Raw genomic sequence first — 20,070 nt, 5'->3', positions numbered from 1 at the left:
TATGTCGTTATAAGCAATGTTGTACTAAGCGATTACTTAAATACAGTTTTTATATAGGGTTTAGACGGGACCGTTAGATTTCGTCGTTATATCCAGTACGTCGTTAAAAGCGATGTTGTTATAAACGGTTTCAATTGTATATACAAAATTATTATTTAAAAAATAATGAAAACAAAATTAACTGTTATCACGTCTGGCTTTACGTGGCTACTATTCTCTATATGCTTTACTCAACTAACTGTTGTTGGAAGCACCACTACATATATCTAATAACACACATATATCTAAAAACACAAGAACATGGCGGCAGCGTAGTCAGTACTTTAAATCCAGATCATGTAACAAGATTATACGAGGGGCAGTCGAAAAGTTCCCGCAATTTTGTTGTAGCTCTTTTATTATCACAATATAAGTACACATTTACTTAATAGCTTTCAAAATAGGCACCTTCGGAACACACACATACTTGATCCACCGCTCCTACCATTGCTGGACACACCGACGAAAGTTCTGTTTCGGTATCTTCCGAAGTTCAGTCGTTGCGTTGGTTTTGGTCTCTTCTACGGAACGAAACGGGTACCGGTGTTATTTCTTAAACCACTGTTACCGTAAGCTGTTTTAACGGTTACCGAAACTCATTTCCCCATTTTGGACATGGATTTGATGTGTTTGCGCATTGCTCGAACTACGACATTACTCTAACTGATCTCCACACACTCTTCCTTTCAGCTACGTTATTCATGCACTGACCGCTATGACCTGTTCACACTTGTTAAATTCATAATTAGGTAACGTAAGGACTGTACTGACAAGATTCATTATGATTGGATCACTAATACCGAAACTATAACATCATTCCACGAACTTTCTGACTGCTCTACGTATATATCGATAAATAAGTTAACTCTTTTCTACTACTGAATTCCACCAAAATTACTATAAAAGTAGAAGTTCTGATAAAAGTGCGGTCACAAGTCGGATGAATGTTATCCCAGTTAAAGAACTACTTACATCTAAACTATCTTCGTTAATGACAAGAAGAGCCATATTTTGTGTAAGGAGTCTACAGGAATAACCTATGTTAATGGCAGTCTCTTGCTTATCTCCTGTCAACACCCAAACATGGATTTCAGCTTTCAGAAGAGCCGCTATTGTTTCAGGAACCTAAGAAAAAATAAGAATGAATGAAATGACAGTTATTAATAAAAATTATTTTACTATTTGCGTCACAGCTACAATACTGCGTAATGTGGGGAACTATTATCTACCTTCTAAAGCTGTAATGTAGATTCTCACATGGACACAGAAACTATCACAAGAGTCTTATTTTAACTATTACTTTAGCCATTGAGCCATATAATTGTAGCATTGACTCAACTACAACACAAATTCCTATTCTGAGAAGCATGTTAGTAATTTGATTGTTCGGTTGTTCTTTTATTCACCTTGATGTTTCTTATACAAAATCACTTCCTCAGCAACTATATTACAGTAAAAATTTCGAAGATATAATATTCTTAAGCTAGGTTTCCATGCTCTTGCAACTCTACAATATTTCTCCATGTAAACAATCTTGAAAGGGACATGCAACAATTTTTTCATCTTGCCAGGAGTCAAACCATGTGCAATTTTCTAGGTCGTCTTGCTTGCTACCTCCTATCGCCCTACCACTGACATAAAGAAAAAAAACATTCGTCGCTTCCGAAATGACAGATTTTTTTGGACAGGGAAGGGAAGCGCGTCAAAATATACGATTTTGATGAGGTTCACTATTTGTCTACTGGAGTGCAGTGCTGCATGGCTGAAGATATCTTTCTTGCTTGCAGAAAGTTGTGATGTGTAAATAGTAAATAGAAAGATGGGGTTGCAACATTTTTTAATGACAGCTACAAGATTCTTGCAGCATGGCAACCTAGCCTTACGTATTTTCAGAGAAAAATATTCAGAAGAAAATGAAATGAAATCTGAGTTTTACATCCCACGGTTATGCGAGCTAGGCCAAAGGAGAAGGTGGGATGAGAAATGAATGAAATGGTGGAAAGTGAGAGGAAATGGGAGAACCCCGCGGAAACCCACGCACACGGTGTTTGTCCACCACAAAGTTCACTTGGTGCGATCTGGGATCGAACCAGGGACCTCATGCACCAGAGGTGAACGCTCTACCACTGAGCCACAGCGGCCCAAATATTCAGAAGAGTTACAATGAATGGTAACAAAGAGATTATGCAATCGGAGCATTCCTTTCAATCCATCGTTGAGAAATCAATGTGACGTCACCAAAAGCAAACGAACATGACTCGAAATACTTCTCGTCTGAGAAAAAGAAGTTATCAGATCACAACTGCCTGTTTCCAAGAATCACAATTAAATAGATGATTATAGGGCAATCTTAAATTTACGGGTGCAGGGGGTCCTTGATTAGATCCTAGCTCGCGCCAATTGAGCTTTGTGGTGGACAAACACCGTGTACGTGGGTTTTCTCAGGATTCTCCAGTTTCCTCTCACTTTCTTCATTCCACCATTGCATTCATTTTTCATCATCACCGTCTCCTTTAGCCTAGCTGGCATAACCGTGGGTTTAACTTTACGTACAATATACCACGGTAGAAATTAAATGTTTTACATAGGATATTATTTAATATCTTCAAGTGCGATTTACTTTAGTTCCCTTTCATCCGACATTACTAATGATGTAAAGCTATTTGAAATCAAATATCGCGAAAGATTTTATACGAAAATTATACTTATAATAATTATTTCTAAGCTTAGTATGTTTACCTGATCTTGTAATTTGTCCTCGATAGCTGTTGCTCCTAAAAGCGTCAAGTTAGTTTCGATAAGATTAGCTGCATCTGCTATTTTCGCTTCTCTCGCTTGTATAGATGTGCTAGCTTTATGATACGTATGTCTCCAGTCCTGGAATAAAAATTAGAATTAGATTGCAAAATACGATATACTACAACATTAGTTACAAAGAAAGTCAAATAAGCATCCTCAATGTTAGACAAATATCCAATTCTTTAAAGAATCGTGCGATAAATCAATATATTGGGGTTGGTAAAAATAACGTATAAATCTTGAAGTTAATTTCTTTGCCTTTAATCTCATGAAATGTTACGCAATGAATTTCTTTTTATTTCTGTTATTTGTAAGAAGCATTATTAGTTAATGGGTTCTGGTAAGTGTCAATGTCGGTATCTTTATATATCTAAATATTACATAGAGTGAAAGCCCATTATTTTTTATAACAGATGAGATCATTTTTATTCTTCAACATAATTTCTTTGAAGCGAAATGGGTTTCTTCCAATGGTCCTCTAACATTTTGATATCCTTGGAATAACATGAAACTCTGCTAAAGGTTCCGTTTCCGGCGTGACATCCATATTGCTATGAAATCTCTTTCTCTGGAGCCATCTTTTCAAGTTAGAAAACGATTTAGTAGTTGTTAGGGGCCAGATATGAAGAATGTGGTGAGTGGGGGAGGCAATTCGTTACCCAAAGAATCCAATTTCATCATCGCTTTTATGGATGCGAGTGCAGATGCGTTGTCAGTATGGTAAAAGATTTGTTTCTTCTCCAAATACAGTAGCTTTTTTCTTGATTTCCTGGTTCACTTTGTCCAATAATGTAACATAGTACCTGCCAGTTATTGTTTGTTTCTTTCTTCAAATAGTTGATGAATATTATGCCATACGCATCCCAGAAAATGTTGATCACGACCTTGCCGACCGAACTTGTGTCTTTGGGCGCTTCGGTCGACTTTCACTGCTGGCAATCACTCTTCATATTGTCTTCGGTGTGTAATAATGGATCCATGTTTCATTAATTGTCACAAATCGACGCAAAGTTCCGTTTGATAATACTGAAACCATGCCAAACCAAGCTTGGAATAATCAACACGCTGCTGATTTTGACGAATTGTCAGAGAACGAGGCACCCATCGCGGAGACAGCTTTTACATACTCAAATATGCATGTAAAATATAGCGCACATATTCAGTTGATACCTTTACATGTTAGTTATCTCACTCACACTAATTTTTTGCTCATCCAAAACAATACGATGCTTTTTTTTTTTTTTTTTTTTTTTTAATATTTTCTGCAGTAACTGCTTTATTTGGGCAACCTGAACGTTCTGCATAATCAGTGCATGTATAATCACGTTTAAATTCAGCATATCATTTCTTTACTGTTGTATACGAAGGCGAAGATGTGCCATAACGTTTATTATCTTTGGCTTGGGCAATATTTTTCTCCATTAGAAAGCGATGTATAATCTGTATAATCAAAACACGGAACTCTTTAGAATTCACTTTTATTAACATAGCACAAATAGCGTCACACTAATATTTGTAACTTGTAAACTACTCGATGAAATGTTATGAAAATTTGACTGAAGGCTAGTTAAGTTTAGTGCTACTGAATACATGTAACGATTTTGAGATCGTCACGCCATCTGTATGTGAAGCCGGGAACTTTTCATCCCATGTGATAGATGCGGTAGACCGTAACTGTAAGATAGGATCAGGTTACAAAGTAAAGCAACACAGATCTTTCACTATATCAAACCCACGTGAATAATACTTCGAAGTATGATTGTATATCCTTCACTACACCAAAAATTCTCTTCCCATAAATGTTTTCCAAATCTATTTTTTTAAAAGTTAGATACAATTTTACTTTACTTATTTTGTTTTTACTTTCCAAATCTAAATAAAGATTTTTTTTTTTAAAAAAAAGATAACCAAAATTTTACTTATTCTGCTTCTTACTTAGAACTTACTTTTCTGAGTTCGATTTCTTTTAAGATACCATATTTAGTTTAGAAAGCATGGAACAGCATCATTTTTCTTTTGCATAAAGACCAGATCGGAAGCAGACCATAAAATGCGGTACAGTATTTTCTACTTCATTTTTTTTAAATATTGTCAGTTTTCGAACAGCCAGAAAGATCTGAATGAAATAGGAAAAGAACCTAACTGGTCGTTCCAACATCTTCACTCCACTATGAACTACACAATGCTCATGCATCTTATGTCTACCTTTTTACGATATAGCTGCCAAGCTCTTGCCAATATTGTTAACGGTTTGGGTTGATGGAATTTTCCTCGCTCCGGTTTGCAGTGCTCCAATCAGTCCATTTATATTTACATTCTGATCGTCTTAATAGTGCTAGTGAAAATGTCATACTTATATATTACATACACATATTAAAAAGAAAATTTATAAGTTTACACGTAAGTTGCTCGAGGAATACTCATACTTATTTTCAATAACGAAAGATACGGAAATTAACACATTATTAATTCAAAAGTCGAATTGAGTTGAGTTGATTTTGAGTTTAACGTCCCGTTCAGCACCGAGGCTATATGAGACGTGGACGTACTGAGTAACGAGGAATCCGAACCACATGAACTGCTGCCGGAAATTAAACCCGAGTCTGCCACGCCAAATTCAAAAGTCGACTTTGAGAGAAGGTTCTTGGAGTCCGCAAGTCCCTAAAATTCTATAGTTTACACTGGATATTAACAGAAGTTATTACGAAATCTGTTTTTAAAAAATCCAGACCTCTTTCCATTTTTAAAGCATGAATATGGTCTTCGTCCTCGTTTTACCTTCCAGGACACGATATAAGACGTTTAAAAGAAATTATTCCAAACAACTCGCCTGTTGTTGGAAGGAAACGAAATCTGAAACTTTGATGGATCTTGAACAGAGCAGTATTTTAAAAATGGGCACATAAAATAGCTATATTTTTATTACTGTCGTTAGCGACGGCTAAGAATAGATCAGCTACTGTTATCAGATAAAATGAAAATGAGAGTTGCAAGGAAAACTTAGTTCATTCACCATAAACTGTGTTCACCTAGCGTAACGCATTGCCCAGACGTGTAAATATTTAGAATTCTGCAGCCAGTACATGTACACTACATTTCGTAAACATTCTTACCTCGTATTGTTCTTCTGAGATATCCGCCACTGCACAACATAATGTCCTGAGTCCTTCCGATGCAAACTGCTCTAAATGTCTTAACGTGATATCCTGAAATTGTTGACTAGGTCCTAAGCGTTCGTATATCACTGTATCAGCACCTTTACAATATAACTTAATTCTTCCATCACTAGTCCTCACGATCACTGACATTCGTTTCCTGTCACTCGTAAACTCTATCACATTTAAGATATCGTACTGTTCCACTTGACCTAACGCATTCACAGTCACTGATACTGGAGTCCTGGTTTCGAACACATACCCAAGTTTCCTGGCACCATTCACTAATGCTTGTTCATCTGAAATAATACACAGTTTATATTATACTAAAACCATACGATCAAATAATTATATAAAGGCAACATTATAATTTAGAGAGCATAGTACTCTAGAAAATAAATTTTAAAAATGTAGTAGTAAGACTTTTGGACATAATATTTTCTGCTGAGTAATATGTCGTGTTCTTGTCATACTGTTCCAAATTATCATGTCTTATTTCTCAGCTGAAAATAAGTCCAAAGGTTAAAGAGATTATTGGGCCATAACTTAAATATTATGTCACAAACGCTCATTAATATTATTCTTAAAATTTTGTCCGTAATTATACTTTTAGTTTAGTACTAGCTGAATCTGCGCACTCTACACAGTGCATCATTCACATATGAGCATGAATCTCCTTGTCACTCCTCACACCATCTGTACATGTCCCTTTACACACAAGTGAAAAACGTCTTGATGAAAATCGGCAAGGGGTGCCATAAAGGGGAGATTTTTTCGATTATTTTTTCAGTATTTCGCACCGTTTGCAAGATTGAGCCTACTTCTGGTTGGAGTTTCTAATTCATATATGATCAGTGTTTTCTTTCTTCTTGCATGCAGTATGTAATAAGCAAATACATTACATACACAATTAATTATAATGTCAGTGATATATGGTGCTCATCGGGCAAAACGCACCAAACAATAAAGATTCATCTTAGACTGGAGAAATGGATATTCTTCGTTTTTTAGTTATCATTTTACCATGAAACAAACCTCTGTATACAACTATGTGGTGTTGGAATGTATAATATGTAACATTTACTTTTTTGAAATTTCAACACTTCCAGTGTACCCCTAAAAATGTAATAAAAAATATCGGTCATGTTTTTCAAATATACAATTAGAACTGGACAATCTACACAAAATCTGGAATCGACGAGCGAAAACGACACGTTTCTAGCTCTTGTGGTTTTCGAGATCTCATTGTCGAAAGAATTGGAGACAAACATATAAACCTAGCATTTTAATATATAGAGTCTTCAAAAAAAAAAAAAACATTGAACAAACAGAAAAAACTAAATTGCAATTAATTAATTAATTCTTTATCTGTAAAACTGTTATGTAATTCCCATTTTTAAAATTGTTGCCACACTGAAGTCAACTAGCTTTCGCAATTTAACGTGTAAATTCGTGCATTGGCAAGTATAATGAAAAAAGTAAATTTCAAAAGTACACGTCTTTACGTATTTCACCTCAAATACAAAAGGTTCCATAACCTCAGCTCAAGTTAACCAGCTACTTAGCTTTTCCAAAGTCATAATAATAGCGTTAAAAACTCATAAAAAAAACTTGTTGCTAGTGTATACTACATCAATCAACAAAACTACATTAATAATCGAAAGGTATATACCTGTTTCATATTTATCAATGCCTAGTCATAAGTCAGTGCTTGGGAAGTTTTAAATAAACGCAACTAAACTAAAAATTACACATTAGAAACATTATCCCACAAACCCTATTCTTTTATTTCAATAAAAAAAATTAATCATAAATACTAGTGTATAAAATGATCAATGTCTAAATTACTAAAAAAAATAATTATTGCTATAATATCTCTTGCGTACATCCGATTCTATGTAAAATATAAATAACACATAGCATAACTGCATGGTGCAGACGTTAAAACTTCTAAATTTACGTCGATATAATCACTTGAGAGAGATAATTTATCATCAACTTAATGGAAACACCTGAATAAAGTACAACTTACCAAATTAATATGACATTGGAACATCTTTCACCCTAAGAAAAACTTTGATGCAACATGAAATTGAGTCGTAGAGGTCGTGAATGGTAGCAAGTTAACTATTACAACATTCCGCGTACAGTACATCACTCAGTTCCGTCTGAGAGAATGAAGGCGGGATTCGGATTCGTGACTCCAAAACGGACAACACTTTCATTAATGTTGAAGTTCGAAGATTACGCGAGCCAGGGGAGGTATTTAACTTCATTCTGATGTTCCTCAAACCACGCCGCCAACACTTCCAGCTGCATGAGTGGGCGCATTATCATGCTGGAATATGGCGTCATTACCCAAAAGCATAATTTGGACTATAGGATGTATTTGTTCCCCTAAAATGGCGACACAATCGCGGGCAGTGAAGCGACCGATAAACGTCGGCACAGGACCCATGAAAACCGGGATACTCCGGTCCAAAGCATCACACGAGCCACCACCATGTTTCACGGTTGGGTGAAGACACTACGTAACATAATAGTGAATAGAGAAATAATGGTAAATATTGAATATATTATACGAACGCTGAACCCATATCAAAAATGTTCTCGCTCTCTTACCAATTTTGATCTGATACTTGTCGACAAACGGATACAGAAACTCTGTTAATGCTTTTCAAATTTATCAATGAATAGCATAGTTTGGAACTCTAATATTACAGTTTCTTTTATCATTTTGAAAAGAAAGAAAAAAAAAAAAAAACTTAAAATGAGATGAATTTTATAGCAAATCAGCTACTCTTTACGGAATTACAGAAAGTTACTCTGCAGCTGTAAGCTATAGTAAAGGAACCCACTTTGCTTATAAGTCGATGGCTTCCTCTATCAAGACCAGAGTGAAGTGCGTGCAGCAGTTCAATGCCACAGGAACTGAGCCGCTATTGGTGATAGTAGTATGGCCATTTTCCAAGCAAAGTTCACTTTGACAAAGTTGTAAAACAGTATCCAGACTACGGTTTTTATCATTAGGAAAACATGCGTTCATGCTGTAGTGACCCGTTATATTAAATAAGAGCCAGTCGGGAAACATTCACAAAATAGAAGGCACCCATCCATAAGTGGACTCCAGTAAAAGTAACGAATGGAGTGTTGCTTGACGTAAGTCTTGTGATTAGACAGGGAAACCTATTTCCACAAAGGGAGGAACTAGATATCTTCAGCTAGTGTCAACTGAGAATTATCCATTAACATCTGAGGTTGCAGTGCCTTTGTAATGTCCGCGTATAGCACCTCCATGCTAAGCACATTGCTGAACGAAAGACTAAGTTCCAGAAATTGTATGAACGGCATCTAAGATATGACAAATGAAAGAAGCTGGGTTCACGCTAGATGAGGCATACTTAATATCCGACATTACTCAAATACGGGTTACTGCATACCGCCCTAACGATGAAAACACATATAGCGACTTTGTTCTCCTCTGCAGGGTAACTTTCCCAATATTTGTCGCAGTGTTTGTATATGCTGAGAAGTTTGTGATCTGTAAAATTGACAAATATGTAGCCGCACACTTCTTGTCACCCAATGTGGCCCATTTCTCGTACATACATCCCATGTTTATACGGAAGGACACTCCATATGCGCGTATTAACAAGTATACGGGATCGAACTACCCCTCGGAGATCTTTTCGTTTTTACCATTAGATGGAACACGAACAGTTATTCATATTCTTCCGTTTACTCCCATTCCGATGAAGAATACTTATACAAGCGAGACTATTTTTGTGTCTTTGGATGCGTAAAACAACGTCTCAATCATTGTTCTATCCGAATCATTTGTGGTCTTTTGAAAACTTGCTATGTCTATTCTCCAGTCCGAGCGATTATTCAATAATGCTGCTGATTTGCAAATCGAATACTACCGCTGCTAAGTGTTATGTCATAAGTCAACTTTGTTCGAATGTATCTGAAATAATCTTCTATATTAACACGTATTCACCGAGTTCCACAGCATACCTTTTTTCTTAAACTCCACGTACTAAAATGAATATGATTTTTTTTTGTTTGTTTTTTATGACTATATGTAACGAGATAATTTTTGAAAGAGTAAAAATATACTATCAAATTCAGCGAACAACAACAATAGGTAAGCATGTCCAATTTTATTCTGCTTAAGACACGCAAAGTAAACACCATTCAGACGAATTAATATAAAATAAATTGTTTAGAATACAACCTGGTGAAGCTGCATGATATATAATTTCTTCATCATCGGAGAATTGGCCTCTTTGCTTCTTTTCAGGAATTACTGTATGACAGACTGCCATTAAACTAAGAAATTCATTGATATAAGCGCCTGTTTCACTACGGAGATCCTGAAATACACAAATAAGCTTTTATTTTAGATCAGCGAATAGCACAAAGTAAAGAATATAACACTAGATGAATTAAGACAAATCTACTACAATGATGGGGCCGCGGTGGCTCAGTGGTAGAGCGTTCACCTCTGGTGCTTAGGGTCCTGGGTTCTATCCCAGCCCCTGCCAAGTGAACTTTGTGGTAAACAAACACCGTGTGCGTGGGTTTCCTCGGGGTTCTCCCGTTTCCTCCCACTTTCTTCATTCCACCACTTCATTCATTTCTCATCATCACCGTCTCCTTTAAATGGTGAAAAAAAATTCAAAATGGTGAATCCAATATAGTGATTACAACTACAAAATATCTTCTGGTTTGAAATGCTCTGCAGTTAGCCAAGAACAATTCAGGAGTTTGATGTAATAATGGCATAAGCGAGTTTACTATCTTTTTGCATCAAATGCATTTGTGGCTTTTGCCATGCTTGTTTAGCCTCCTGGTATCATTTCAATTCAATATCGGAATAAAGTGCTGCATATTACATTGTTTTATGCAAGAAAAAAAAAAAAAAAAAAACTACTTAAATTTTCAACATCGTTTTTCTCCAACTGCATGTTTCAGACTTACGCCCTTATTGCATCAAACTCCTCAATTATAGTTGACAGGGGTTACTGTGAGAAGGTTTCAGACAGATTTGAAACCCCTTTCTGTACTTATTTTAATGGAATGCTTGATTAAAGTGAGCCTCTGCACCTCTCACTATTTGGAGTGCTTATATATGGCGAGTCCCCTCGCCTCTCACTATGTCAGAACTTCATATATCCTCAATTGTTATAATTATGAATTTATTGAGAAAACGTTTTACAGTAATATTTCGTTAAAAAAAAAAAAAAAAAGTGTGTGATGCATAAACATTGTTTATACCACGCACATCTTATAACGGCAATAACTATGCACAAATCGCAAATTGCAGCACAATCTTTGAAAAAAAAAGTGTAACGTGATTTTCAAACGCACATATGGTTTTTCTTCCAAATAACTGTTTTTGTACCACGCATATTTAATAAGAGTTACAAATCTGGGAGAAGAAAACTGATTACAAATCAATGATTGGATCTTAATTATATTATTACGGAGATGTAAATCTATGTTATAGTTGTAGAGAAGGACAATATCAGAAAAATGTTTCAAGAAGTTTATCTACGGCCTAAAGAAGAACACATCAAGAAGCTGAATCCTACCAGTTGTTCTTGCAGGAACGGTTTCAATTCTGGAGTACTGTTTTGTTCGTAAAATAGGTTTAAAAGTTGATGAATTGTGACCACTCCACGAATCTAATAACAAAATGGATTTTGTATTAAACACTGAGAGAAAAACCTCTTGAAACCATGATCTCACAAGACTTGAAGTTAATTTTCCTGAATTCGATGCTTTCACAGAGGCATTTTCAGATTAAAAGAGGTTGTTTCGGACTAAAGGACCAAATGTTCCATTCTTTTCCTGCAAAACAAACAACAACGGTGAAACACCATTTGCAGAAATTAAAGACTGTATGGTCTAGCTATGAGTCACAGAATTTATTAACTGTGCTACACTTTCTACTGTTTGTGTCTCTGTAAACGCTATAGTGAGAGGTCCAGAGACTCACTTTAATCAATCATGCCAGTAAAATGAGCACAGAAAGGGGTTTCAAATCTGCCTGAAACCTTCTCACAGTAATCCCTGCCAATTATAACTGTCTTTGGCTAACTGCAGAGCATTTCAAACCAGAAGATATTTTGTAATTGTGATCACTATATTGGATCCACCATTTTGAATTTTGTAATTTGGACGTCAGATTCGGAATCAGCTGTCCTAATCCTCCCTCCCCCCCTTCCTGGCAGTATGTTTTCTTTTACATTAAATTATTATTTTCTGTCTATACTTGAAGACCATCCCTAACGTTCAAAGAGAGGTTTCTACCCTTAAACCTGCATCACTGTCGAAATAGAACAAGAAAAATACGTTTCGATTATTTTCGATGTTCTACAAGTATGCAAAGTTTCATTCAAATAAGTAAGTTATACTTCCGTAAGTCTCTTTATCAGAAGGAAATCATCTTGCTCTTTTAAATTTTCTGTAAAGGAAAACTGGATTACAGGACCACAACACAGAAAATCCAGAAGAGTAAACTGAGTTTGTTAATCACTTGGCCAAAATTGACGGTGATCCATAAATAGTTCTCGAGATTTCTTGTCTTCCGGACGGACACACAGACAGAGTTAATATGTAAAAGAATTTTGTTAAACCAAACTCTTTACAAATTAATATAGTACTACAGAATAAAAGCTGAGGCGATGAATTCAGAGAATTTTCGTTATATACTCTTTCTTTCGTCACTCATATAAATATTTAAACAATTTTTTGCCAGACTAAAATGGCGGATCCAAGTCCAGTTACCCAGTAATATAAGACTCGAGAAACCTTTTGTTAATTATTTAAGTATGTCCCTACGACGTTTTCCTGCTAAGATGCTAAATACTCGTGCATGTAGGAAAATGAAGATAGTACACTTACCTTGATGATTCTTGACTCAGTGGCATCCTCTTCAATCTCATAAATATTTCCACTAATTGTACATTTCTTAAATTCCATTACGTTTCTCGTAAGTGTACCGGTTTTGTCTGAGAAAATATATTTTACCTGAAAAACGATATGAAAAAAATTACTAACAGATAACATTACAGCTAACTGCTTGTAACTTCTTACACGTGTCTATACTATGACTGACTATAGGTTTCCCTAACAAAAACGACAGAAGTTAATACTTGATCACTTCAGAGGAGCTTCCCAAGAGATTATCTAATGGAAAGATAGTTACAATTTTAATACATACGATAAAAAAACAAAGAATTACCTCATGCAAAAGGTTATTTAGTGAACTAAGCACGAAGGTTATTCTGAACGTAAGTTTCCTGTTTTTGTGTCTTTAAGTATAACGTCCAAGGCGAATTCTGGCGTTGTAGTAAAGGTGGAATTTTCCTGCTAATATCCTGTTATTTTTGTTCTCTTCCGAGAAATAGAAGCAGTGCTGCAGCTACCCAAAATGGCGTCTGACATAGAGATGCGTACGAAACAGAAATATGTTATTGAGTTTTTAAGCACTTAACAAGCTGCACCCATTGGCATTCATCAAGGCTTGCTGAAAGTATATTAAGACGATACAGTGATGTGAATACATTCAGGCGATGGGTACTGCGTTTCAGAAGTGGTGGAAAGGATATCTACAACAAGCCACGGGCCGGCATCCCTGCTCAGCTGCCCCCTTTCACAATGAACGATGTCTGCATTAACTCATCCGTGTTGATCGGCGGATTACAACCAAGGAACTGTGTGGACAGCTGAATGTCAACTATAATGACTTGGAAAATATGTTGGTTAATTAGGGTTATCGTAAAGTTTGTGCTCGATGGGTCCCAAGAATATTTACAGACGATCACAAAATTCAGCGTATCGACATGTGTCGAGGACCATTGGATCAGTACGAGGTTGAAGATGAAAATTACCTGAACAGCATCATCACCGGGATGAGACGTGATGTGCTGAAATCCAAAAGACATTTTACGAAGTGACGACATGCAAGTTTTTCATTTGAAAATTTCAAGACACAGCTATCAGAGGAAACCTTTCGAGACAGGCACGGTGTGATTCTTGTGGAGCTTGGGTGTTTTGGATACTGGAGAAACAATTCAGAACGCTAAGCTGAATGCCCGAATCGCAAGAGTCATGTCACAAAAGAAAAGCTTTTGCCTGCAACACAATAACGCCTGGTCCCATATCAGTGTTGTGACCATGGAACTTACTACAAAATTTGGTTCGATCCTCGTACTACATCTGCTATACAGTCCGAACCTGGCGCCTTCCGACTTCCACCTCTTTGGTTTTATGAAAGAAAGACTACATGGGCAACATTTTCCTGATGCGGAAGCTGTCATCGCAGCGTCTGCTAGTTCTGATTTTTACGAACGCAACATACACGCTCTTGTTTCATTGCTGGCAAAACTGCATGGCGAATGGTGGTAACTGTGTGGAAAAATGACTAACTAGTTAAAAATGTGTCTTATTCTATTGCACAATTCAGTTCTCTATACCTACCGCACTTTACATTACAAAATGGATAAAGCCATTAGTTTCGGAATGACTCTCGTATATATATTATGATAAATAAATAATTAAAAAGTATTAATTTCTGTATTCTGATGAAAATTTGAGTTTAGGTTATTTCAATCATTTCTGATCTTTGCCACATCCCCTAGTTACATTGACTACCTTGAAAAATAATATTAAATCTGAAGGAAAATAAATGATTTGCAAAGAAAACAATTATAGTTGTATTATATATACCGTTAAAGGAAAGGCCTTTAGAAATAATAAATGATTATATATATATATATATATATATATATATATATATATATAGAGAGAGAGAGAGAGAGAGAGAGAGAGAGAGAGAGAGTTTCTCCAAAGGATTTAATATAATCATTTATTATTTCCCGTACTTATTACTGTTGTTCACTTATAAAATTTCGCTTATATAAACTGAATTTTAATTATGAGTGTCGCTGTATTATGTTTAAAAGTACTTCTTTATGTATATTTGAAAAAAAAAATGTGATTGTCTTTTCACCATCGGTCCATGAATTTCACTCAAAAACAAACAAACAAAGAAAACCTATAACTTTTCACCACCTTAACTTGTTGACCAAATACGTAATAGACTTACTTGAGTATGTCGATTTATCATTTCACAGTAAATATAAATTACTAATGTTAAAGTATTTACACATAAGCGCAGTCAACCAGCGAGAACAATTTTGTTATTTCCAGCTGCTTGTATTATGAAAACAGAAGAATAACTATCTGTCGCCTCTCCAAAAACAATTTTTGTTGATGAGCACATCGAAGAAAAACAATATTTTTATAGTGTAGAAAACAATGTGGAAATTATTGTATGTACAACTGAATATGAAAATGAAACTAAATTTTTGTATTGGACTTTTTTAAAATTAAAACTGATGTCTTCCCATTTGTAATCTAAAGTACCTTTAAGAGATTCAGTTCTTATGAAAAAGGACTCAAATGCAATCCTATCAGTGCTGGAACAACAAGAGTTAAATACTTTAATGGTTCTATCTTATGTGTAATTTCTTGTAAGGATATGTTAACTACTTCAAGAGTGTAATAAAATTTTCTGTGACGGTAGTGAAATGTTCTAGCAGTTTCTGATGAATAAAATTCATGGACCGAAGCTGAGAAAGGCGATCACATTGTTTCTTTAAACATACATAAAGTACTTCTCAAAATACTATAGTGACAGTCATAATTAAAATTCAGTTTATGTGATTGAAACTATGTAAGTGAAGAACAGTGCTAAATGCGGGAAATATTAAATGATTATATTAAATTCTTAGGGAAATTTGACATATATCTACTATAACTACATACAATTGTTTTTCTCGAATGATTTAATTTCCTTTATAAATTCTAGGATTACTTTACACTACGATGATTTTTCAAAGAAGTCAATATAACTAGACGATCTGCTTTTGACAATGATTCCAGCAAGGATCGAAATAATCTATATTTAAATTTTCAACATGCAAATTATAGCATCCATTAGTAAATAACCTAAATATTTATTCTATAAGCATTATATTACTTAAAAGTAAAAGATACTTGATACTTATTAGCAACAACACATCGGAAAAACTACATATCGACACTTAACGCTGCAAACCAAATAGTTCCATAGCCTGGAGTACAGAAATGATACTACAGACTAAAGTCCGGTCATACGTCACTGTCGGACAGATTATGACAGTTCTTTCATATTCCTTTTCTTGTATTAACTCTTGCCTATACTGAGAAAATTGTCTTACCAACAATGTTTATCGTATCTCCGAAACGGTTTGAGATTTTAAACTGCCGTAAACGACATTAAGATCTTTACACCTTTTGAAAACCATCTACGAGATTGGATGTTATCCTTATCTAAACCGATTTTGAAAAAGTCAATCTTTTAATACCTTATAACTTTTCCTTATTCGAAATATGTCATATCATGATCATAGTATTCGAAATCAGGGCCGGCCCACCCCGTGCAATAGCATCATTTGCCGTCTTCTCCCTTTCTCCAGAAAGAACAAATATTAAAAGCCACGATTTTAAGTGTGTTACCCCATCATGAACAACGAAGTGGAGGGAAAGTGCACTCGCACTCAGAAAGGCCTAAACACTACAAATACAATCTCGTTGTGTCTGTTTTTTTCTATAAATAATAATATATTATGTTAGAGAATGATAAAGCAAACACACCTGGAGAGGAAAGATGGTAATCCTTTCTATAGAATTCAATATTGAACTTCAATCCCAATATATCAATTTGCAATTCCAATGCAACTAGCTTTTATCTTTATTTCTTGATTTTCCTTCTATGTCTGTTAAAAAGTTTTTTTTTTTTTTTTTTTTTTTAAACTTGTTTCCACCTTCAATGATAAGGAACTTGTTTGTGACAAAGATAAGATTAGTTTTCATATCAAAACTGTGATAACTAACTAAATGAAACAGATGTTCGCTAATATTCGAGAACCGAGTTCTTGTATTTGACAACAATTAGGCAATTCATGCTGGGATTTGTTTGACCATTTGCTTTAGTACTGTCCACGTGACCTTAAACGAATGCGACTTAAACATGATTTATGAAGGTAGTATTCAAATAGAAGGTTAGCTTAGTAAATTTAACTCCCATCATCATGAAGTCTGTTTCGAACAAGAAATATTTATTTTAAATAATATAGTTATGACAGGCTTTTTTTGCCCCTCCAAATTTGCCGCCCCGTGCAAATGCGCGTGTTGCACATATAGTAGGGCCGGCCCTGTTCGAAACTAAGGTAAATGAATGTGCGTTAGCCCATCCGTCTCACTTACGTTATTACTGATGTATAGCGCTCTAAAATTCGGATGGGCTACTGTAGTGTAATACTTAGTTCGAAACACTGAATAATAAATGGTGTATTGTAAGTTTGTAAATGTGTAAATATAAGTAAATTTGAAATGTCATAACCTGACGTATAGCCACTTGAAAAAAAAAATAAATGTAACTTTTTGTTGAGTTGGCAACACTCTTAAATCTGATGGTATTGCGAAGTATATAAAACAAAATGCCTTTCTCGATACTTTAATCCAGGGCCGTACAGTGGGGGGCGAGGGCCCCGAGCGCCGAAGTAAGGGGGGCGAAAAATTCGGAAGAAAAAAGAAAGGAAAAATTGCTTGGAATATATATATATATGGGGGCGCCGTCGTATACTCTCGCCCCGAGCGCTGATTTTCAACGGCACGACCCTGCTTTAATCATACAAAATTTCAGTGTTGTTTTATCAATTAGTTTAACAGTTAAAAGAGCATTTCAAGACAAACCACCCTGTATATATGTTGTTAACAACTTCATTTGTCTTTTCCTTTAAACGATTTATTGTAAACTAAGTAGCCACATAGCTAACTGAATTAAAACTCACCTGACCTAGTTCTTCATTCAAATTGGATGTACGAGCCATGGCAGGTGTATCAGTCTCTTCATGATACATATCCATATCCATATTGATAAAAACAGCCTGCAAGAATTGAAATAATTATGCCTATTTTTTATTTATTTTTTTAAAAAATCGACTTCTACATATTGTATGATGTACGAGACAACATGATACTTTTTTAATAAACTTTTTCCCCTCATTTTATTCCTTTCCCTTCCACTTATTATCTTTGGAAATATTATGTATAAAGTGATATGCAAAACATTATACAGAACTGTATAGTGGGTATTTCTGAGTCTTTCTCCTGCTAGAAATGGATGTGTCCGGTTACACATACGTTTCAAAAGAGTCAAAAACAGTGTACGCTGAACAATATACTTGAGTTGTAGCTATGGAACATGAGCAAGATCTATCACCGATTTAGAGTGGACAAATTGTAGGGGTCAAAGATGGCACATTTGATCTCCGATTGGAGCTATTTCTTTTAATCAGTACTAAGTACTATATGCCAGAAATATGCAATTCCGGAAAAACTGCAGAAGTGACAGAGGAAGATTTATGAATATCCAAATACACGAAATGTTGAATTTAATCACATTTCAATTGATTGCTGATGCCTCTTAACTGCAGTAACTCAATGTAACAACTGTAGTACAATGTTGGATTTTCACACCTACCAACTTAGGTATTTGGATATTTGTATTTTATCTGGAAAAAAAAAAAAAAAAAAAAACATTCAGCCGAGAACGAATGATGTATTAGGCTATCTAACCTAGAAGTAAGGTGTTGAGCAAACTGTGCAACGTTGTAATACTGAAAGAGATGTTTTCTGTTAAATATTCCTAGTGCTACGTACAAGTAAACTTAAAGTTTTTCTTACCTGTGAGAAACACACTTCTCGTTATAGCCCACTTCTTCTCCTTTAAGATAATTATGTTATCCAATTGGAATGCTTTATAGCAATTTATCATGTCAACCTGCATAGTGTGCAGATTTAATACACAACATTAACTTTTATGGGCCTCATTTCAACTAATTGGGTACGCATGAAACGTAATATAGACCTCATTCAACAACCCGCTGACATCCAACCAAACATAGTTGTGCTCTAAATAGTTATTAGGAAGCATAGATACCTATCTAACGATTCTAATAACTCATACCATGCGAATACACGCTCTTACTTGTGCAACGGAAAGGAGATAAATGGGATCTTATTAGATTTTAGTATAAATACTGACAAAATGTCTACATTCAGAAAACGGTAGGTAAAATTATAAAGTATAATGCTATATATATATATAACCAATATCGGCAAGTTCTTAAAGCTCATGAAGTTTCGTCAGCACCAACTTTTTAATATCTTTATAAATTAAGGTTTAATAAAACGATATTTAAACTATGTAATATTCAGTTACCTATATATAAGTCGTTTGAATATTTTACATCAATGTTTGTTAACGATACTTACATAATTACAATAAACAGACAGTATATAATCATAGTAGGAAAAATCTAGTTGTAAAGAGAAAGAGATTGAAATTTCAAATAATAATAATAATAATAATAATAATAATAATAATAATAATAATAATAATAATAATAATAATAATAATAATAATAATAATAATAATAATAATAATAATAATAATTCTAACTAATTAAACCATGGGTTGACACTTATAGTAATTAACATTTTTAAGTTAAAAGTTGAAAATTTGTTTCTTACCTGTCCTAACCTTACTACTTCTAAAGTAACTTGCAAGGATATAGGAATGAGATTGTTATATAAAATTATGAATGTAAGCAAGTTGTATCCAAAATTTGCACTGGTTAATTCTGGAATGAAATAACAAAAGAAGAACGCATTAAAATAAACTTAATAAACCGACTGTTTTTCAACACTATATTCTGGATTTACACACATTGAATTACATCAAGAGTGTCAAATATTTCAAATAGCCTAAAAACATTTCAAACGGCTGCTTTTTTTAAGTGTACAGTCAGTAGCGTAGCCAGGATGTGTGTTTGGGGGGGGGCCCAAGTGCTGTTATAGGTACATGTAGAAAAATTACAAACAAAAAAATATATAAACATAAAAATATATAAAAAATTACAAACATCAAAGTACCAAAGTACATTGTCGGACCTCT

The 20,070-nt window shown here is 34.7% G+C and overlaps 1 protein-coding gene across 11 annotated transcripts in view; it reads right to left on the bottom strand.

Annotated features, from left to right (window-relative positions):
* Positions 1 to 20,070, bottom strand: part of ATP8A (ATPase phospholipid transporting 8A1) — a 777,495-nt gene that overhangs the window by 106,856 nt on the left and 650,569 nt on the right. For all 11 annotated transcript variants that reach the window (XM_081752482.1, XM_081752481.1, XM_081752477.1 and 8 more), the window contains 7 exons: positions 19,647 to 19,756; positions 17,903 to 17,998; positions 12,906 to 13,031; positions 10,231 to 10,369; positions 5,952 to 6,292; positions 2,779 to 2,916; positions 1,012 to 1,164 (listed from right to left, as the gene is read on the bottom strand). In XM_081752482.1, the coding sequence (XP_081608608.1) occupies positions 1,012 to 1,164; positions 2,779 to 2,916; positions 5,952 to 6,292; positions 10,231 to 10,369; positions 12,906 to 13,031; positions 17,903 to 17,998; positions 19,647 to 19,756 (1,103 nt within the window). The remainder of the gene's footprint in view (positions 1 to 1,011; positions 1,165 to 2,778; positions 2,917 to 5,951; positions 6,293 to 10,230; positions 10,370 to 12,905; positions 13,032 to 17,902; positions 17,999 to 19,646; positions 19,757 to 20,070) is intronic.

This window comes from Thermobia domestica, chromosome 3 (genome assembly GCF_964235325.1).
Source record: "Thermobia domestica chromosome 3, izTheDome1.hap1.1, whole genome shotgun sequence".
NCBI lineage: Eukaryota > Metazoa > Arthropoda > Insecta > Zygentoma > Lepismatidae > Thermobia > Thermobia domestica.
This window is presented reverse-complemented; position numbering and strand designations above follow the sequence as displayed.